The sequence below is a fragment of the Echinops telfairi genome, unplaced genomic scaffold, assembly GCF_000313985.2.
Source record: "Echinops telfairi isolate 266 unplaced genomic scaffold, ASM31398v2 ScPeMD7_7469;HRSCAF=8507_0, whole genome shotgun sequence".
Taxonomy (NCBI): Eukaryota; Metazoa; Chordata; class Mammalia; order Afrosoricida; family Tenrecidae; genus Echinops; species Echinops telfairi.
The window spans coordinates 50,245,880-50,264,457 of record NW_022111372.1 but is presented as its reverse complement, the minus strand read 5'-3'; the positions used below and the strand labels follow the sequence as shown (position 1 = coordinate 50,264,457).

The 18,578-nt window shown below is 60.8% G+C and overlaps 1 protein-coding gene across 2 annotated transcripts; it reads left to right on the top strand.

Moving 5' to 3' along the window:
* The first annotated feature begins 1,805 nt into the window (after window positions 1-1,805).
* On the top strand, window positions 1,806-11,795 carry FGFR4 (fibroblast growth factor receptor 4). 2 transcript variants are annotated; one of them, XM_045284587.1, is made up of 18 exons: window positions 1,806-1,865; window positions 4,159-4,289; window positions 4,898-5,161; window positions 5,247-5,318; window positions 5,413-5,579; window positions 6,106-6,229; window positions 6,732-6,922; window positions 7,028-7,166; window positions 7,510-7,703; window positions 7,797-7,942; window positions 8,047-8,168; window positions 9,252-9,362; window positions 9,492-9,682; window positions 10,043-10,165; window positions 10,246-10,316; window positions 10,565-10,702; window positions 10,953-11,058; window positions 11,168-11,795. In XM_045284587.1, the coding sequence occupies exons 2-18, from the start codon at window positions 4,199-4,201 to the stop codon at window positions 11,318-11,320; spliced, it is 2,403 nt and encodes an 800-aa protein (XP_045140522.1). In that variant the 5' UTR covers window positions 1,806-1,865; window positions 4,159-4,198; the 3' UTR covers window positions 11,321-11,795. The 2 variants fall into 2 exon arrangements, with proteins under 2 accessions (XP_045140522.1, XP_045140521.1); XM_045284586.1 differs by lacking the exon at window positions 1,806-1,865 and adding an exon at window positions 2,239-2,289.
* Window positions 11,796-18,578: the final 6,783 nt, after the last annotated feature.

The window sequence follows — 18,578 nt, the reverse complement described above, 5'->3', positions numbered from 1 at the left end:
TTGCAGTGGGGGGAAGGAGCCTGGTGGCCGGGTGAAGCACTGAGCGTGGCAGGACGCCCACTGACCACTCTTCAGCAGAAACACAGAGCCCTCTGGGAGCCCTGAGCGACAGGGTAGCTAGCTTGCGCTAGGAGTTCCAACGGGCGCAGAGGCAGAAGGTCTGATTGGGAGGGAAGTTTGTCTTTGGGAGGAGATCAATCTTTTCTAGTCTCTTTTGAGAAGGGGAATAAAGAAATGGCCTTTTGGGTATGCAGAGGGAAACGGCCATTGTGTCGGGAGTTGGGGGTGTAAAGAGTGACACTCCTCCTCACGAACTGAGAAAGGACCCGGCTTCCTTCCAGAAGGGCAGGGTCTCCACCAGCCCTAGAGGTAACAATAGGGAGAGGGGTCTTAGCCCCAAGCCCACCGGTTTCTTTCTTCTCAAGGAGCTTTGGGAGATGCAGGGCTTCAAGTGAGGGGTGGGGGGGGGGTCAGAGGTCAGTCAGGCTCTTTGTTTGGCCTTGTCTTATCTTGCTGCTCAGGGAAGGAAGGGCTTGTAGGTGTGAGGCTGGACCGGAGCCAGGTGGGGCAGCACTAGTTGTGTGTGGGTGGGGGGGTGTTTGAGGTGAGCCACTGGGGACACCTACGGTGTGCCAGACCTTGAGAGAGGGTGAAATCACATCTTCTCAGTCCTGCCTTTCTAGAGCTTCCCCTTGTTTACACATCTAGTTACACAATTAATCCCCTGCAGACAGTGACAGTTCTGGCCATGCCAACAAAGACATACCCAGCCTAAAAACCAAACTCACTGCCATCCCGTGGATTCTGACTCATAGCCCCCCAATAGGACCAAGCAGAACTGCCTCTGTGGGGCTCAGAGACTGTAAATCCCTTTGGGAGAAAAACTTTGTCTCCCTCGAAGAAACAGCAGACCCAGCAGAATGCCAACTGACACTGCACAGTGAGCGCCCGCGCCAGGCAGTGTGCTAAGGATCACACACACCAGCACATCTGCTCTTGGTACCAAGCTCGATCACACCACCAGCCTTGCACCCGCTGTGCTGCAGGGGAAGAAGGCTCACAGGCAGAGTTACAGCCCCCACAGGCGGTTTTCTGAGCCATGTCACTCCTGTGTCTCCTGATTCACAGAGCAAAGTCATCTCCTGGTGAGTCCAGGAAGCCTCCCTGAGGAGGTGTGTTTTGAGTTAAGACCTAAGAATGAAATGGGATTAACCAAGAGGAGAAAGAGCATGGTAGGACGAGGGAACAGAGCGTGCGAATGCCCCGAGGTAGGCTGTGAACAAGGAAGCTGAAGCTTCCTCTGGAGACAAGGCAGGCCCAAATCGTATTACCGAGAGCGATGGGCAGCCATTAGGAATGTTAAATATCACTCTGGAGGTCGCTCACAGAACGAATTGGAGGGGTGGAAAGAGTCGTCTATCCACTGCCCGGCCACTGGTTGTGGGATCCCATACCCTAATGGGGTGAAAAGCAGGGGGGCTAGACCTGGGAAGCCTGGCCAGGGGCCGGTATGGGGGGAGCCGAGCCGCCAGTGGGCTGCTTGCTCCGCTGCCGTCGAGCTCGGGGCGGGGCCCCGTGGGCGGGACGCCAGGTTGCCCAAGGCTCCGCCTCCCAGGATCAGGAGGCGGGGCGTCGGGCGGCCCGCGGCCACGCCGCTGTCAGGCTGCGGCCGGGGCAGGTGGGGCAGCGCCCTGGGGGCGGGCCCGAGGCGGAGCCCGGGGTGGGTGGGGCCCTGGGCAGCCCGCTGCCACGCCGCTGTCGCGGGTGCATTCCTGGCTCTCCGGCCGGCCGCGGAGGAGCGCCCGCTCTGAGCGTGCGGGCTGTGCCGGGTGTGGGAGCCAGGAGCAGAGCCGCGAAGACGTCAGGTGAGCCCGGAGCCTGTGCGGGAGCCAGACCCGGGACGCTCCAAGTCCTCCGGGACCATGTGCGGAGTCCGGGCTGCGCCCCCAGCCTCCAGGGGCCGTGCGGCGGCGGGGCCGTGAGGGCTGCCGGCTCCCAGCTCTGCGGGCCAGGGCGTCCGCGCAGCAGGGGGGCGGAGGGGGCGGTCAATCAGTAACCCGCAGCGCACACAGGGCCTTTTGTCCCGCTCCGTCCAAAGAGCACCCTGCCCGTGGAGCTGGTTACTCATTGCCCACCGGGGCGGGGGCGGGCCGGCCATCTCTGCAGCTCCCCCTTGGGACCCACCCTTCCCCCAAGGTGGCTCAGAAGGACCATCTGCGCGCTGGGCATAGGGAGGAAGGCGCCGAGGTTCTTGAGAGGCGCACTTACTGACCCGGGGTCCCTCAACATGTAAGTGTGGAAGCAGGAGCAAAACCCTGGGCTGCAGGATGCCAGGCAGGCTCTGGGCTCCTGGTACCAGCTCTCCCCTCTGGTCCAGGTAGAGCATTAGCTGGCAGCGAGGCAGTGAGTCCTACTAGAGGCAGTGAGCCCAGGGAGCCTAGAGGTGGGGATAAAGTCCCTGCGCCTCCGCACCCAACTCCCAGCCGAACTGTGGAGCTGCCCTCTGTGCAGAGAACGGGGTACATGACTTTGACAGAGTGAGCGGCTGCTGCGCCGGGGCGGCAGGGGGTGTGACGCTAGTGACACCTGAACCAGATGGAGAAGGGCAGAGTGAGTGTTGGGGCAAGAGAGTAAACTGCTCAGTTTGGGAAGCGGATGACTTTGGTGCTTCTCAGGGCATAGAAGGTGAGCCAGAGAGAGATTGTCCTGACAGAGGAGGGAGGTGGGGAGGCTCCCTGGGAACCCGGATAACGGTCTGAGCCAGATCCCACAGTATGCAGGTAGCCATGAAGGTCTTGTAAGCTGCGGGTGACAGGTCAGACTTGGGGGGTGGGGGGCCGTGGAGGATACAGAGAGCAGGGAGATGTTGCAAGGGTCCAAACAAGAGGTAGCCATGACATGGCCAGGGTGGAAGCAGGGGAGGTGGGCTGGATGGGAGAGGGATGGAGGAGACAGACCACCTGCAAGTGGGGGTTGCGTGAGGGGGGGCGGATGCCATGGTGGCTGGCTCATTGAAGACACTCAGGGAAGGATCTGTTTGAAGGAAGAGATCGTAGCTTTGAGTAGAACTGACTAAATGCACCCCCTACACACACACCCCTGCCCCTGAGCTGGGCGAAGAGCAGTAGCTGAAGGGAAAGGGTATGATGGGCTTTCTGATCCCGAGATACCAGTACACCTGGCTGTGACTCAGCCCCGGGGAACAACCTCTGGGGACTACACTGTCCCGTTTCCTTGCCCCTGGTTAAGGCTCTGTTCTTTCTGAGTGTTGTTTTGAAGGTCAGTGACATTCTTGGTGAGATTTAGAGGCAAGTAACCTGAATGGGCAAGTAATATAACATGCATATCTGAGGGTGGCAAAGAGTAGACTCAAGATGACAAGTCACCTGTCTGGACCCAGGGGAGGTGAGCAGAGACATCCCCACATTCTGTGTCTTCAGCTCTTTTACCCTTGGAGCTCTTCTCTCAGTGAAGTGGCCCAGGGACACACAGGGTGGTACGCCAGCTTTAACTTGGCTCTGACTGACATTTGAGTCTAAAATCTTTGGGGAACCTGATGATGTCTCAGCTAGAGTTGTGGGGAGCCAGCAAGCAGCATGCCCCCCAGGGTGCAGCTCTGGTTCAGAGCAGGAACCCTTTGATGCTCGGCATGGGGTGCTCTGGATTGTGGGTAGTGAGAGGCCTGCCAGTGGAGGCATCCAAAGATGTTCATAGAAATGTCAGCCATGCTCCGAAGAGTGGTGGGGGTGGTGTGTGTGTCAGATCAGACAACTTCCAAATGCTGGAGTTTGGCCTTGTATTATATTTCAGGTATTTGTTTTGGCGCTTCAACAGTAAACTTTTTATTCGGCAGAAAGCAAATCATGTGTGATGAAAGGGAGCAGGAGATGGGTCCCCACTCTACTTCCCTCCAAGCACAGAATCCCCCTCCCAACCTTTCTGTGAACTTGCGCCAGGCTCTCTGCGGGGGCCCCAAGGGAGCAAGAAGCCTCAGCCCCAATGGCCCACACAACCTGCTTTGGGGAGGCCCTGGGCTCTGGCAGGGGCCTGGAGCGGGGGTGGGGGGGCCTAGGCAAGTCCGGTGACTACTTCCTGTCTCAGTTTCCTTGTCTGTCCAGTGGGACTCACCTGAGCGCAGCTCTTACCCCTCCCTTTCAGGAAGGCCATCGCTGGAAAGCCTGGTCGGGCCCGAGGGAAGATGTGGCTACTGTTGACCCTGCTGGGGGTCCTGCTGGGGGCACCCAGAGCCCCAGCCTTGTCCCTGGGGGCCTCTGAAGAAATGGAGCTGGGTATGACCCCGAGTTGGGAGAGGGTGGCAGGGCGGGGACTACTGGGCCCCAGGCAGGGTTGCTGGCTGAGCGGGCCTGGAGAGGCTCCTGGCGTCGGAACGGCCCAGCCATGGAGACTCCGTGTCTGGCTCCCAGCAAGCATCCACCTGTCTCTGTGAGGAGGGCCTTGTAGGGCGGAGGGCCCGGAGCTGGGCGGCAGAGCCGGTGGTGAGCCCTTTGGCTGTGTGCGTGTGTGTGCGTGCGCGCGCGGTATGCACTGGGCGTGTGGCGTGGGAGCATGTGCCATGTACACAGTTTGAGTATGACATACCCCAGAGGTGAGCCCTGTGTGTGGCACCTACTGCGTGTGCCATGTGTGTGCCTTGGGCAGTGGCGTGTCCAGCATGTGTGGGTGTGCAGGGTGTGTGTGACATGTGCCCCTGGGTCGTGGCATATGCCCAGTGCCCAGTACCTCTAGCATGTGGCTGTGTGCGTGTGTGTCCAGGAGCCACAGTGTTTCCAGCATGTGACGTGAGGGGCTTGTGCCATGTGTGTGCTGCATGCTTTCTGTGTGCAGGGGGCTGGCAGGGGCACTGCAGGGCTCACTGACAATTGCCGTCGGCCCACAGAACCCTGCCTGGACCCCAGCCCGGAGCAGCAGGAGCAGAAGCTGACCATGACCCTGGGGCAGCCTGTGCGGCTCTGCTGCAGGCGGGCTGAGCGTGGCGGCCACTGGTACAAGGAGGGCAGCCGCCTTGCACCCGTGGGCCGCGTCCGAGGCTGGAGAGGCCACTTGGAGATTGCCAGCTTCCTGCCCGAGGATGCTGGCCGCTACCTCTGCCTGGCACGAGGCTCCATGCTTGTCCTGCACAATCTCACCTTGGCTGTGGCAGGTAACGTCTGCTGGGAGCTCAGGGCCCTCCTGAGGCAGGAGGGCCGCACCTGGGCCTCTGACACCCCCCTCTGTCTCTGATGCAGACTCCAGCAGTGATGACGAAGACCCCCAGGCCCACAGGAGCCCCTCAAATGGGCATGTGTACCCCCAGCAAGGTCAGTCTGCGGCCTCAGGGACCGGCCTCATCCCTGGAGAAGAGTGCGGCAGCAGGGGTTCACCTGGGACTGAGCTCTCCCTCCCTGCCTCCAGCGCCCTACTGGACACACCCCCAGCGCATGGAGAAGAAGCTACATGCAGTACCTGCCGGAAACACGGTCAAGTTCCGCTGTCCGGCTGCTGGTAACCCTACGCCCACCATCCGCTGGCTCAAAGATGGCCAAGACTTCCAGGGGGAGCACCGCATTGGAGGCATCCGGGTGAGCCTCTGGCTTCCCAACCCACTTGCCCCCTCCTCGCCCTCCCTTGGTCTGCCCCCGTCCCTGCCTGCCTCGCTCAGTGAAAGCCGCAGGAGAGGAGGCAGCTGCAGAGCCCTGGAGGAGCCCGGGACTCTGGATTTGGGTAGTTGGGGTTCAGGTTCCCAACTCTGCCACTCACTTGCAAGGGCGCCCATTCCCCAGCCAGGGAGAAGCCGTGGCGGACACGGATGGGTTGAACGAGCTCTTCCAGCTCTCTCCCTCCTCGGGAGAGCCTGGCGCCCCACTCAGTGTGCTGGTGGGAAAACTACAGCCAGAGAGGTGAAAGGCGGGCTCAGGATTGCACAGCTAGGACAAGTGAGGCAGGGCGAGAAGTCCCAAGACTCAAACCCAGGGCTCGGCTCTTCTCAGAGCCTTCTCCCTACTAGTCCCAGGGTTGCTGGCACTGGCCTGGCTTCTGCAGGGTCTGCAGAGCCCCGGTTGGGGGGAATGGGCTGTGGCCCCTCACTGACCCTTCCCCTGCCCATAGTTGCGCCATCAACACTGGAGCCTGGTGATGGAGAGCGTGGTGCCCTCGGACCGGGGCACCTACACCTGCCTGGTGGAGAACTCTGTGGGCAGCCTGCGCTACAGCTACCTGCTGGATGTGCTGGGTGAGCAGACCAGCGGGGGTCCAGCCAGAGGGCAGCAGGGGACTGGGGGGTGGGCTCTCGGGAGAGCTTCATCTGGAAGGCAAGATGGGCTCAGGCTTAGATGGATGATTAAGGCAGTTCCAAGTGACCGGGTGTGGGGTGGGGGGGTCAGAGAGAGGCATGGAGCAGGGAGGGCCTGGGGAGCAGGACAGTGGGGAAGGCATCCCAGCTGAGGGCAACAGCCAAGGAGAGGTCTGCAGGTATAAAAATCGCCAGGCATTTGGCAGGAGTGTGGCCTTTGTTTGAGAGCCAAACCAGAGGGAGCTTGAATGCCCGGCCCACACGTTGGCCTTTACCACAAGCGCATGGGGAGCCACGGGGTGTAGCATGGGCTGACAAGGTCTGAGCGGCATGTCACCAGGATCCCTCCCTGGAGCTGGGGCTGGGGGGAGACTGGAGACAGTGAGCAGGGTACCTGTGTGGCTGCCACTGGTCAGGGTTGACGGCCCGGCCTGGCCCCCAGAGCGGTCCCCGCACCGGCCCATCCTGCAGGCGGGGCTCCCAGCCAACACGACGGCGGTGGCGGGCAGCGATGTGGAGCTGCTGTGCAAGGTGTACAGCGACGCCCAGCCCCACATCCAGTGGCTGAAGCACATTGTCGTCAACGGCAGCAGCTTTGGGGCCGACGGTTTCCCCTACGTGCAAGTCCTGAAGGTCCGGCCCTGGCGAGTACCCAAGTCCTGCCCTGTTCCCATCCTGGGGTGCCCCCAGCCACAGTGTGGCCCTGCCGTGCCCCCTGAGTCTGTCTCCCACCCCCAGACAGCAGACATCAATAGCTCAGAGGTGGAAGTCCTGTACCTGCGGAACGTGTCATCCGAGGACGCGGGCGAGTACACCTGCCTGGCTGGCAACTCCATTGGCCTCTCCTACCAGTCGGCCTGGCTCACAGTGCTGCCAGGTGAGCCCTGCCAGCCCCTGGAGCGCAGGGAGAGGCCGAAGTGACTTGCCAGCCCGGGCTGTGAGGGCAGAGGGCATGATCTGCCAGATGACGCTTTTTCCTTTCACACGGGCGCCTGGGCGTGCTGCCCTGCGTGTGCGTCTGACCCTGCCTGGGATTGTCCCTCTGGGCTGGTACCTGGGGAATCTGTAAGAATCTTGGGGGTGGGTGCTGGTATCTGGGACAGATGGGTGCTGTTGTGCCCGTGTGTCCTTAAGTGGGTTGAAGCCGCGAGGGCCTGAGTGGAAGGGATTAGGGCTGACCAGTCAGTGCATATGTCTGTGTGTGTCCACCGCATGAGCAGAGGAGGACCCCACATGGACGGCGGTGGTGCCCGAAGCCAGGTACACGGACATCATCTTGTACGTGTCCGGCTCACTGGCGTTGGCCGTCATCCTGCTGCTGGCCGGGCTGTACCGTGGGCAGGCGCTCCATGGCCGGCACCCTCGCCAGCCGGCCACTGTGCAAAAGCTGTCCCGCTTCCCGTTGGCCCGTCAGGTACATGCCCCACCCCCAGACCCCATAATGAGCCTCGATCGCCTGCAAGCCCTGGCCTGGCACCAACACGTGGAACCCTGCCTCCCTTTACAGTTCTCCCTGGAGTCGGGCTCCTCGGGCAAGTCCAGCTCGTCCCTGGTGCGGGGCGTCCGGCTCTCCTCCAGCGGGCCTCCCCTGCTTGCTGGCCTTGTGAGTCTAGACCTACCTCTAGACCCACTGTGGGAGTTCCCCCGGGACAGGTAGGCTGACCAGAGTGGGATTGGGACGCAGTGTCCTGCAGAATCTGCCCTTAGCAGGCTGGGTGGCCAGGGTCCGGTCCCACTCAGCCTGCCTTCTTCTCCAGCCTGGTGCTCGGGAAGCCCCTGGGTGAGGGCTGCTTCGGGCAGGTGGTACGGGCGGAAGCCTTCGGCATGGACCCCTCCCGGCCAGAGCAGGCCAGCACTGTGGCCGTCAAGATGCTCAAGGGTGAGTGTGGCGGCCAGGGAGGCCCTGCGGGGTGGGGGTGGCTAACCAGGAGCTCGCGGCGCTACCAGCCAGGCAGGGACCCAACCCTGTTACGGACCCTCAGAAGCAAGCCACTTGTAAGTCTCCACTTCTTGGCACACAGGCCATTGTGGTGGCAATGATTTGGGGTGACTGGGGCTAGCAGGCCTCTCTTGGCCTTGGCCTTGTGTCATCACCCTCCTCGTTGATCTCAGAAGCCCTCCACCACATGTCTGTGTTTCCCTACCCCAGTGATGCCCTTGGCTTCCCCAAGTCTTCCCCCCAATGTCCACCATCCTAAAAGAACAGCCCTTCTGTCTAAACTCTGTCCTGGCTCCCAAACAACAGTGCTCAGGTGCTGCACAGGACAACCTTGGGGCCTCGAACCACTGCTGTCCCCAGTTTCCCCCGCCCAACACACACACACACACTGCCCTGCTCCCTCCTCTCCTCCCCTCTGGGGCACAGCTGGGGCCACCTGGTACTTTCTGGGAGGCAGGGATTGAGAAATGTGCTTTGTGAGGTCTGGCGTGTATGTCATTGGCCCAGGGCCACAGGTCAGCCCCGGGGGCCCAGCCTCTGGTCCTCAGGCCTCACAAGCAGCCTGCTTCCTGGCCTCCCTCATTGTGGGTGGGGCCTGCGGGTGGCTCCCTGCGTCCCCAGGTCAGACTGAGTCTGGGCGACAGCCTGCTTTCCACCCCCAGGAGCTCACCCGGGTTCAGGGACTCACGCCAGCGCCTCCTTCCTGTTCGGAGCTCTCCCTCCACCCCACCCCCCACCTCCCTGCCTCCTGCTCATAGGCCTACACCCCCTTAAGCCAACCCCCTCCCTTGTTGCTTCCTGGTGTCTCCCTGGAGGACAGGGCATGACCCAAATTTCCACTTCTGCAAGAGGCCACTGTGGTTCAGAGAGGTTAGGAGATTGTTCAGGGACGCACAGCATAACCAGAATTCAGCCCAGGCCTTCCTAAGCCCGATCCAAAGCTCCTGGTCCCCTCCCCACCCTGCACTGCCTCCCCCATGTGCTTGGAGGGCAGCTGCCTCAGCCCAGCGGCTGCCCTTGCAGACAACGCCTCCGACAAGGACCTGGCCGACCTGGTGTCTGAGATGGAGGTGATGAAGCTCATCGGCCGACACAGGAACATCATCAACCTGCTGGGCGTGTGTACCCAGGAAGGTGGGGCCTGGGCCTGGGCACTTGGGCATGTGTACCCAGGAAGGGGGGCCGAGGACCAGCCGAGGGCCTGGGCACTTGGGGCCTGAGCTCTGGCCTCAGGAGCCGCCTCTCCCGACCCGGCCTCCGCAGGGCCCCTGTACGTGATCGTGGAGTGTGCCGCCAAGGGCAACCTGCGCGAGTTCCTGCGGGCCCGCCGGCCCCCCGGCCCCGACCTCAGCCCCGATGGGCCCCGGAGCAGCGAGGGACCCCTTTCCTTCCCTGCCCTGGTCTCTTGTGCCTATCAGGTGGCCCGCGGCATGCAGTACCTGGAGTCGAGGAAGGTGTGGGCAGCAGGCAGTGCTCTCAGCCCCTCCAGTCATGCCCGCTCTCTGATGGCCTGGCACTCAGTGTCCCCTGTCCTCGCTCTCCCCCTATTTACGACCCCCCTTGTAGATGCCCCATGGCCCTCTGGTCCCTCCTCCACACGCAGTTGGCACTGAATGGCTCCCTCCACATCTCTCCCCACCCCAGCCTGTAGGCAGAGCTGGGCCGGAAGTTAGACAGCCTACGTGTTCCCTCTTTGAGTCTCACCTTGCCCATGGGTGCCGTGAATGGGTGATCCCTGCCTCCCTGGTGGCTGTGAATTGTGTGTGCCTGGCCCCCACCCTGTGTCCCCTGCTAATCCCTCGCCCCGCCCCCAGTGCATCCATCGGGACCTGGCTGCCCGCAACGTGCTGGTGACCGAGGACAACGTAATGAAGATCGCTGACTTTGGGCTGGCCCGCGGTGTCCACCACATCGACTATTACAAGAAAACCAGCAATGTGAGGGAGGGGCCAGCTGGGCACTGGTAGGCATTGGGACCAGGGGGACATGACACCAACACCCCCTCCAATCCCTCCAGGGTCGCCTGCCCGTCAAATGGATGGCACCTGAGGCCTTGTTTGACCGAGTCTACACCCACCAGAGCGATGTGTAAGTCCTGGAAGCCGTGGGTCTGGGGTCTCAGAGGCTTTAGGCTCTTGGTCCTACCCCTCAGGAAGGGGAGGGGGGCCTGTGCTCCAGGTTCCTCTGCCCCGGCTTTGAACCTGAGGGGGTCCAGATGCCAAAGGCAGCCCCGGTTGCCGACCCCTGCAGTGGGTTGAGCCTGCGGGGGCTCCCTGAAGCCACCAGGAGGAGACAGCAAAGTGGTGGCCCCTGCTGAGCCCTGGCCCTGCCTCCAGGTGGTCGTTTGGGATCCTGCTGTGGGAGATCTTCACGCTCGGGGGCTCCCCCTACCCCGGCATCCCCGTGGAGGAGCTGTTCTCACTGCTACGGGAGGGCCACCGCATGGACCGGCCCCCGCAATGCCCGCCAGAGCTGTAAGGACTCTCCCTGCCCCTTCCTACTCAGTCCTCATCCTTCAACCTGACTGTAGCCTTGGGGTTGGACCCAGGGGAGGGGTCCGCTATCACTGTAAGGACAGCCGCCTCCTTCCTGAGCCAGCTTACACGCCCTTCCACTCAACGGCCTCCAACACTTGCAGCCTAAGCCCTCGTCCTCTGCTAGGGACCCCTGCTCCTCCCCTGCCCCTGGGCCTTCAGACCCCTCTGCCCCTCCTGCCCCTCCCAGGTATGGGCTGATGCGTGAGTGCTGGCATGCAGCCCCCTCCCAGAGGCCCACCTTCAAGCAGCTGGTGGAGGCCCTGGACAAGGTGCTGCTGGCCGTTTCCGAGGAGGTACCACACCTGGCCTACCCCCGCCCGCTCCCCACTGGGCTTCTGACCTGACCACAGGGACGGGACAGGACAGGCCACAGCGGTGGCTGACTAGCCCTGTCCCCCACAGTACCTTGACCTCCGCCTGACCTTTGGGCCTTACTCTCCCTCTGGAGGGGACACCAGCAGTACCTGCTCCTCCAACGACTCTGTCTTCAGCCATGACCCCCTGCTGCTGGGGTCCAGCGCCTTCGCCTTCCCCTTCCCTGGCGTGCAGACGTGAGCAGGGTGCAAGGCTATTCAGGCAGGTTGGTGGCAGCCCGAAGCCCCCAGATCAATCATACTTGGTGCAGTCCTTCACCTGGGCAGGCCCTGACCACCAGTACCGCCCCAGGTCGCTGGCCTGCATTGGGAAGGTCTGGCCATGGTCCTTGGGCCCCCTGGGCAAGGCTGCCTACTCTGGCCTTCCCCTCCCAGCCCAGAGGTCAGCCTCTAGCCTCCAGGCCCTGCCCTTACCCTGGGAATTGTGCTCCCAGGTTTCTGATAGCCCAGGGGCCTCTGCACTCAGCCCCTGTCTCGGGGGCTCAGCTGGGCCTGGCTGCAGCGCTGTCCTAGACCTCTGCTCCCCTAAGCCCTTCCAAATGAGGGGCTCTGAGCCTCTGTAACCATGCCCCAGCCTGCCTTCTGTGCATGAGGCTGGGAACCCGCCGAAAGTACAGAAGCAAATGGTCTTTTATAAATTATTTTTTTGAAATAGACCTCTGTGAGCTTGGTGTCTTCCCTGGGGGAGAGAGGATGGCGGAGGGATCCCCGACCCCCCGGAGGCCTCCTGCCTGAGCCACACAGACCCAGGGCTCTCGCCAGACCTTGGGGGCACCTCTGCCTGATGCTGCTGCTCTGAGACGGGCACAGAGCCAGAGCAGGCCCCTGTGCTGCCCTTCCTGGCTTGCCAGGACCAGCCTGTGCCCATGGCGGTGTCAGTGGGAGCGTGTATGACCATCCCCAGGGAGGATCCCCAGTATCTTCTGCACATGCATGTGCATGTGAGTGTGTATGCGTGTGTCTGCCCCAAGGCTGCCCCCTGGGAGCTGGAGGCCCCCCCCCCCATCTGCTCACCATTAGCCAAGCTGACCGTTAACACAGCGTGAAAGACTGAAACTGAGCCTGGAGACTGCTGTCCGCTCCCACGCTCCACTGCACAGGCTGGGGCCTTGTGGGGGCTGTGCCCGCCCTGCCCCACCCTGGCCAGTCTCCCAGGCAGCAGCTGGGAGCTGCCTGGCTGGGCTGCAGCTGTCCCTGCCCGCCTGGTCCTCTGCTGGGGAGGCCGTCACAGCCCTTTTCTCAGAAGCCCTCTCAAGGGATCAGTTTCCCAGGATTCTGGGCTTGGACCCCATCCCAGCCCCACCCTGGCAGTCGCTGCTGCTCCCCAACCCCTGATCCCCAGGCTGGGCCGTGAGACAGCTCTGCCGGCCATTTCTGACACTGCCCATGCATAGCACTCTCCTGCCCTGTCCCTACCAACCCTGGGACAGGCCTGCTGACCAGAACAGACCCCGTGGAGGCCGCCTGGGGTGCGTCCACGTGCTGAGGTGCACAGGGCCATTAGCCTGGGAAAGCCCTAGAAGCTGGTAGCAGCGCGGAACAGGGCTTCGCTGCCCTTCTCTGGGTCACCCCCATTCTCTCTCTGGCTCACAGTGTCCCCCACTGAGCTACCCTGCCCAGCCTTCCCACACCACGTTCCTTCTGGGAGGTGTGTGGTGGTGGTGGTGGGGCGTTCCATCTCAGAGAAAGCACCAGAGCAGAACCAGGGACTCACTCAGTCACTTTCTCCCCCTGAGAAGCTCCATTCCTAGCAGGGTGGACAGAGCCCTGGACTGGTAACCAGGTTCAAATCCTGCCACTTCCTGAGGTTACCAGGGAACTGAAGGCCCGTGCTGTAGCTGCCTGGATGACCACTGTCTCCCCAGGCATAAGGAGTCTCTCAGGGTGCAAACAGGAACACACTTGCCTCCTGACTGAAAGATTGGAGGTTCAAATTCACCCAGAGGTGCTTTGGAAGAAAGGCCTGGTGATCTACTGCTGTAAGATCGCAGCCATTGAAAACCCCGTGGGGAGGACTTGTAGTCTGACAAACAGGGCTGCCAACTCCCAAGGCATCAGGATGAAGTGATTGGGGCTTGGGCCTCCGTAGGGTCCCTCCACCCCAAGGTGTAGCTCCTTCTCCCCTGCCCCTTTGCCTGCACTGTGGAAACACCCAAGTTACTGACCGAGCTCCACTCCCCCAACCTAGAGTCTCCCCTTGGAGGTCAGCAGCCCGGTCGATCGCCAAGGGAGACAGAGCCTTGTTCCCCACTTAAGGAAGGGAAGGGTGGTCCATGGGCAAGAGGGGGAGGGGTGAGAATCCCCACTTATTTCGCACTTTCCCACCATGAGCTCACTGAAGCACCAGACTCAGCTACCCACAGGCTCTCCCTTACCTCAGCCTCCCCAGATAAAGGCCATAGTGCCTGCGCAAAAATGGAGAAACAGCATGTGGTGGGTCCTAAGCATGGGGCTTGAAGGAGCGGGCCCACCTCTCAGCTCCCTGCCTTGTACCGGAGCCCAGAGCCAGTTTGCTCAGAGTGGCAGGGGCAGCCGCTGCCTGGTGGGTTCCGGGAGGCAGAAAGGGCTCAGCTGCCCCAGCCTGTGCCCCCTCCCTGCCCAGCATCCCTGGCAGGCACATGCTTGCTGGAGTCAGTCCACATTCCTGATGTCCCATGTCAGACTGAGACAGATGCTGCTAATTCCCCCCAGCAGTAGTGCCGCTCCCCACCCCCCACCGCACCCCCCGCCGCCCCACAGTCTGGCAGCCACTGGGGTCTGTCCTCCTCCTAAGCCCTTGGAGCCTCCTAGACAGTGACGCTAGACCTCGTGAGCCAGCGGAAGAAGCACCAGGTTGTCCACATCCTGACCTTCCCTCGCTGTCTGCGTGTTATCAGTTAGGGCAGCAGTGGGGGCTGCAGCCAGCCAGCCAGGATGCAAGCACAGGAGGCCACAGGCCAGGGCATCGGCATCTAGCGGCAGGGAGCAGGGCTGCTCACGGGGGTTGGTGGGGAGGGACAACACTCTGACCAGAGTTGCCCTCTCTGAGCATCCGTGTCCAGCCCTGTGACCCAAGGCTGACGTTGCTGTCTCTTGAGGCGACTTTACGTGCACAGGATCGGTTGTGCTGAGCGGAGGAGTGAGTGGCCCTCGTTGCTGGGTGGCTGCACAGGTCCCACAGGGCAGCCCTCGAGGAAGGCATTCTTGTCCTCATTTCTCAGATGAAGGCCTGGAGTCTCCTGAGGAGGCAGGGACTGGCGCAGGGTCACACCGGGTAAATGGCAGAGATGGTTTCATCCCCACAGTGCAGGCAGCCCCACTCCCAGGTCCCCGAGAGCTCTGGGTTTGCGTGCCGCAGGGGCATTGCTAACCGTTGGCCAGGCACAGGAGTAGACAGATGTCCCAGTGCCCAAGCACAGACATGCCCTGGTGGCATGTTTGGCTCTAGCCTGTGCCCTGCCACCCCTAATACCTCAGGCTCCTCACACGGATGATCCTTTCCTTCTCCTGCCTCTCACCAGGCCAGGCCCTGCTCACCCCAAACCCCGCATTTAGGATCAGACTCCCTGATTCAGAGACTCCGCCGCTATAAGTCTAAAAATGTAGCCTCTTAGCTCAGACTGGGAACGCCAGGGGCAAGGACCTTTGCAAAGACAGAATTTACACACCACTCCGACTCACCGCGGGGACTCTGTTCTGGCTCAGAGCCACCCTAGAGGAGGAGAGAACTGCGCCGGTGGGTTTCCGAGACTGTCACTCTTTACGGAAGTAGACAGCCTCATCTTTCTCCCAAGGAGCAGGTGGTGGTTTGAACAGCTGACCTTGTGGTTAGCAGCCCACTGCATGACCCACTGCACCACTAGGGCTCCAGTTTCATACATAGGTTCTTGTTTTGTTTTTTTATCGGTAGTTCTGACATTTTCATGTATATCATAGTTAGCCCCAGGCCCAAATGTTCAATATAGTAGATCTGTGATGAAGCTAAAGGGGCCCTGGTGGCAATGTTGGCTAAGTGTTGGGCTGCTAGCCACAAGGTCACTGGTTCAAAACCACCAGCCACCGCTCTGCAAGACAAAGACAAGGCTGTCTGCTCCCGTAAAGGGTTACAGCCCCGGAACCCTGTCCATGATCCCTGTGAGTCGGCATCCACTGGCTGGCAGGGGGCAGGGCTGCAGTCTGGGAATCTGCTGTTCTCAGCAGCTCTATGCAGTGTGGAGGTGGCTAGCCTGGGGACCCCGCTCTGAGAACCACACTTGTAAACTAGGTTCAAACAGGCATGTGTTTTAAAAAAAAGGAGTCATACAAAGTTTTCACTAGAAGTCACCCCTGCTCTTGTCCCTCCCCAGGGAAAACTGTTCCATCTCCCGAACCCTCTGGCAGAGCACACCCTGCCCACGGCCACCCCACATGGAGTTCTTGATCTGGTTTAGCTGCAATGCCCCTGCAGCCCCAGCGTGCAGCCCCTGGCAGGGGTGGGGTGCAGGAAAGCTGTTTGGCGAAGGAAGGCGGAAAGGAGACCCAGCCCCAGCTCTAGACACACTCAGGTGTGCACACACGCCTGCGCACACCCAGCCCTCCTCTGCTCACCCCTTCCCACATTCTCGGGCCTCTGGGAGCCCCAGCCCCAGCCCTCCACCTGCTGCAGGATTTGGCCTAAGCCAGCAGAATGTGTGAGAGGCAGCTGCAGCCCTCTCTGGGGAGAGCAGCCTCCTCTCTGGAGGAAATCTCCCTTTATTCTCTTGCTCCCGAAATCTGACCTCCAGCAGCACCTGGGCCCTCCGGCTGGGGCCTGTCCCCAAGAAGTGGCTGCGGAAAGGCGCGTGAAATCACTGACAGCTGAACTCCTTCAGCCTCTCCCCACATCCTCTCCAGCTGGGTCCCAGCTTGCATTCCACAGGGCCCGTCCCTGCTGGGTTCCTGGCCTGGCCTCGGCAGCGACTGACCACCCTACCTGGGCCCGGGGGACAGGGCTGACCCCTTGCTGCTCTCACCCTCCATCAGGGGTCCTTTCAGTGGCTTCCACCTCCGGGAAGTCAACCCTGACCTCACAGCACAAGCTGAAGATCCCACCTCGATGCACGATTAGAACGAGGGCCGTGTGCCTCTGTGCCATCTAGCCAGGGGCCTTGTGGCTCCGTCTCCGAGCATCACACTGGGCAGAGCAGGGCGCCTGGTTGATGGGGACCTTCCGGTCAGTTCTGACTTCGAACGACCCTGTGTGAAAAGGAACAAAACATCCGCCGTCCTCACAACACTTGGTGCGTCTGCGCCCGTCATTGCCACCACTCTGTGCGTCCAGCTCACTGAGGGTCTTCTCTTTTGCTGTCCCTCTACTTTGCCAAGCACGCTCTTCCTTGCCAGGGCCTGATGGCTCCCGAGACCAGGCCCAAAGCCAGGGAGATGACATCTCACTGTCCTCTCTCTAAGGAACGTGCTGGCCGTACTGCTCCCGAGACAGATTTGTGTGTTCTGGCAGTCCGTGGGTAGGTTCAGGGTGCCCGAGGCTTGTCGGATTATCAAGGGTGATAATGAGCTACCCAGCCAAGGAGGCTCCTGAAAGAAAAGCGACCCTTCTTTTACAAGCTGAGGCCTCTAGGAAATCAGAGGGTCCGTCCTATTTCACGAGGGGCCGCCAGGAGGGCTGGCTGGCAGGGGGAGGACAGATCCTACTGGACAACAGGACTCAGGCACTTTCACTACAGCTCTCAGATCCTGCTGCACAAGACCCCTTTAAAGTGTGAAAACGCAAAGACGGCACCTTGAGAAGGACCCCGGCCTGCCAGAAGCAGAACTACATCTGGCTCGGAAGAAGTGCAGCCAGAACGCTCCTTCACAGCGAGGATGGCAAGACGTCCTCTCAATATTTTGGACACACTATCAGGAGAGACCAGTACCTGGTAGGAAAAGAGACCTCCCGCTTGCTGGAGCAGAGTTAGTGAAGATGGGGAAGACCCTCAACACAATGGGTGGGCACCGTGGCTGCAACAATGGGTTCAAATGAAACCACCTGTGAGGATGCTGCAGGACCAGACAGTGTTTCACTCTGCTGTGCACAGGGACGATATGAGTCGGCACCTACCCACAGGCACGGCTCAGATCCTGGTCACCTGATTGTGGTCCAGAGACCTGAGTAGGGCTTCTCCCATACAGTCGAGTGCCCGCCTACCAATGTGAGCATGGGTCCCTCCTTGGCAACCCCGGAAAACAGTCGTGTGTTCTCACTGTGAATACTGGTGAGCAGGGCAGGCTCATAGGACTTCCTGTCCTGGCGGGAAGGAGCCCTGCTGGTGTAGTGGTTACATGTGGGGTGGCAAACCATGAGGTGAGTGGTTCAAGACCACCAGCCGCTCCTCGGGAGAAAGATCAGGCTTTTTACTTCCCTAACCACTCACGGTCTTGGAAACTCACAGAGGCAGTTATGCCCCCTTCCCTCTAGGGTCCCTGGAAGTCAGAATCGACGTGATGACAGTGGGTTTGAGCTTTGAGATACATATGTGTCTTAAACGCTTGAAATGTGGTTCATGCAACCGAGGAATAGATATTTTATTTTCATTAATTTAAATATACATTTAGAAGAGCCTTGGGTTGGCCCGCACAACTCCAGAACCTTCAACAAAGTGGCTGCTCTAAGTGCACTGTGATGCAGTGGGAGAATGCTAACCTCCCATGTGGGGCGCCCGGGTTCCGCTCCCCAATGCACCTCCAGCATAGCCACCATTCGTCAGCCAGCAGAGGCATGCGGGTTGCCGTGAGGCTAAACTGGTTTTCCAGACTGCGAGAGACTAGGAAAAAAGTCCCAGCCAACAATTTCCAAAACCCAGAAAGTGACAACTCCATGCATCACAACAGCCTGGTCCATAAGTGACCGTGGAGATGGAGGGCACAGGGCTGGTGGCACTTGCTTCCATGGTGCACGGGCTCACGGTGAGTCAGGGGCCAACGTGGCGGCAGCTAACACACCAACATAGCGTACAAGGCCATGTGCATGGTGTGTGGTCGTAAAGGATGCAGTAGCTGGGAAGCTGCACACCTGTGGGGTCGGTGGACACTTGTGGGGAGAAGAACCAGGTGGCTGGGGGGTGGGGAGGTCCAGACTTTCCACTGTACACACTTTGTCTCTTTTGACTTTTTGTAGCTGGTACAGGCAAAATGGACACTCCCCCAGCCCCTAAAAATAGAAAAGAAAAGAGAAAAAGCATGCCAGGGAAGAAAAGCAGACGCTCTGGGAGAGCCAGCTTCCAGGACCGCCAAGCTGAAACCTCAGCGCCCTGCAGACCAGCAGCCACATGCTGGGGGCAGGCCACACTCCCACCCACCCACTGCACCCACCAGTCCGGCCCTGGAACCAGACCTGGCCAGAGACTGACCTCTCCCACTCCGTGCCTCCCCATCTCCCTACCAGGTCTCCAGCCCTAATAGCTGAATGGCCTTCCTTCTCTCGACAGCCCCCCAGCCCCACC

Excerpts from the sequence above, each read along its gene's own strand:
- FGFR4 (XM_045284586.1), top strand. Across the intron at positions 5,162-5,246 it reads TCTCACCTTGGCTGTGGCAG|ACTCCAGCAGTGATGACGAA; the intron begins GTAACGTCTGCT and ends TCTCTGATGCAG. Across the intron at positions 7,167-7,509 it reads CTGGCTCACAGTGCTGCCAG|AGGAGGACCCCACATGGACG; the intron begins GTGAGCCCTGCC and ends CCGCATGAGCAG.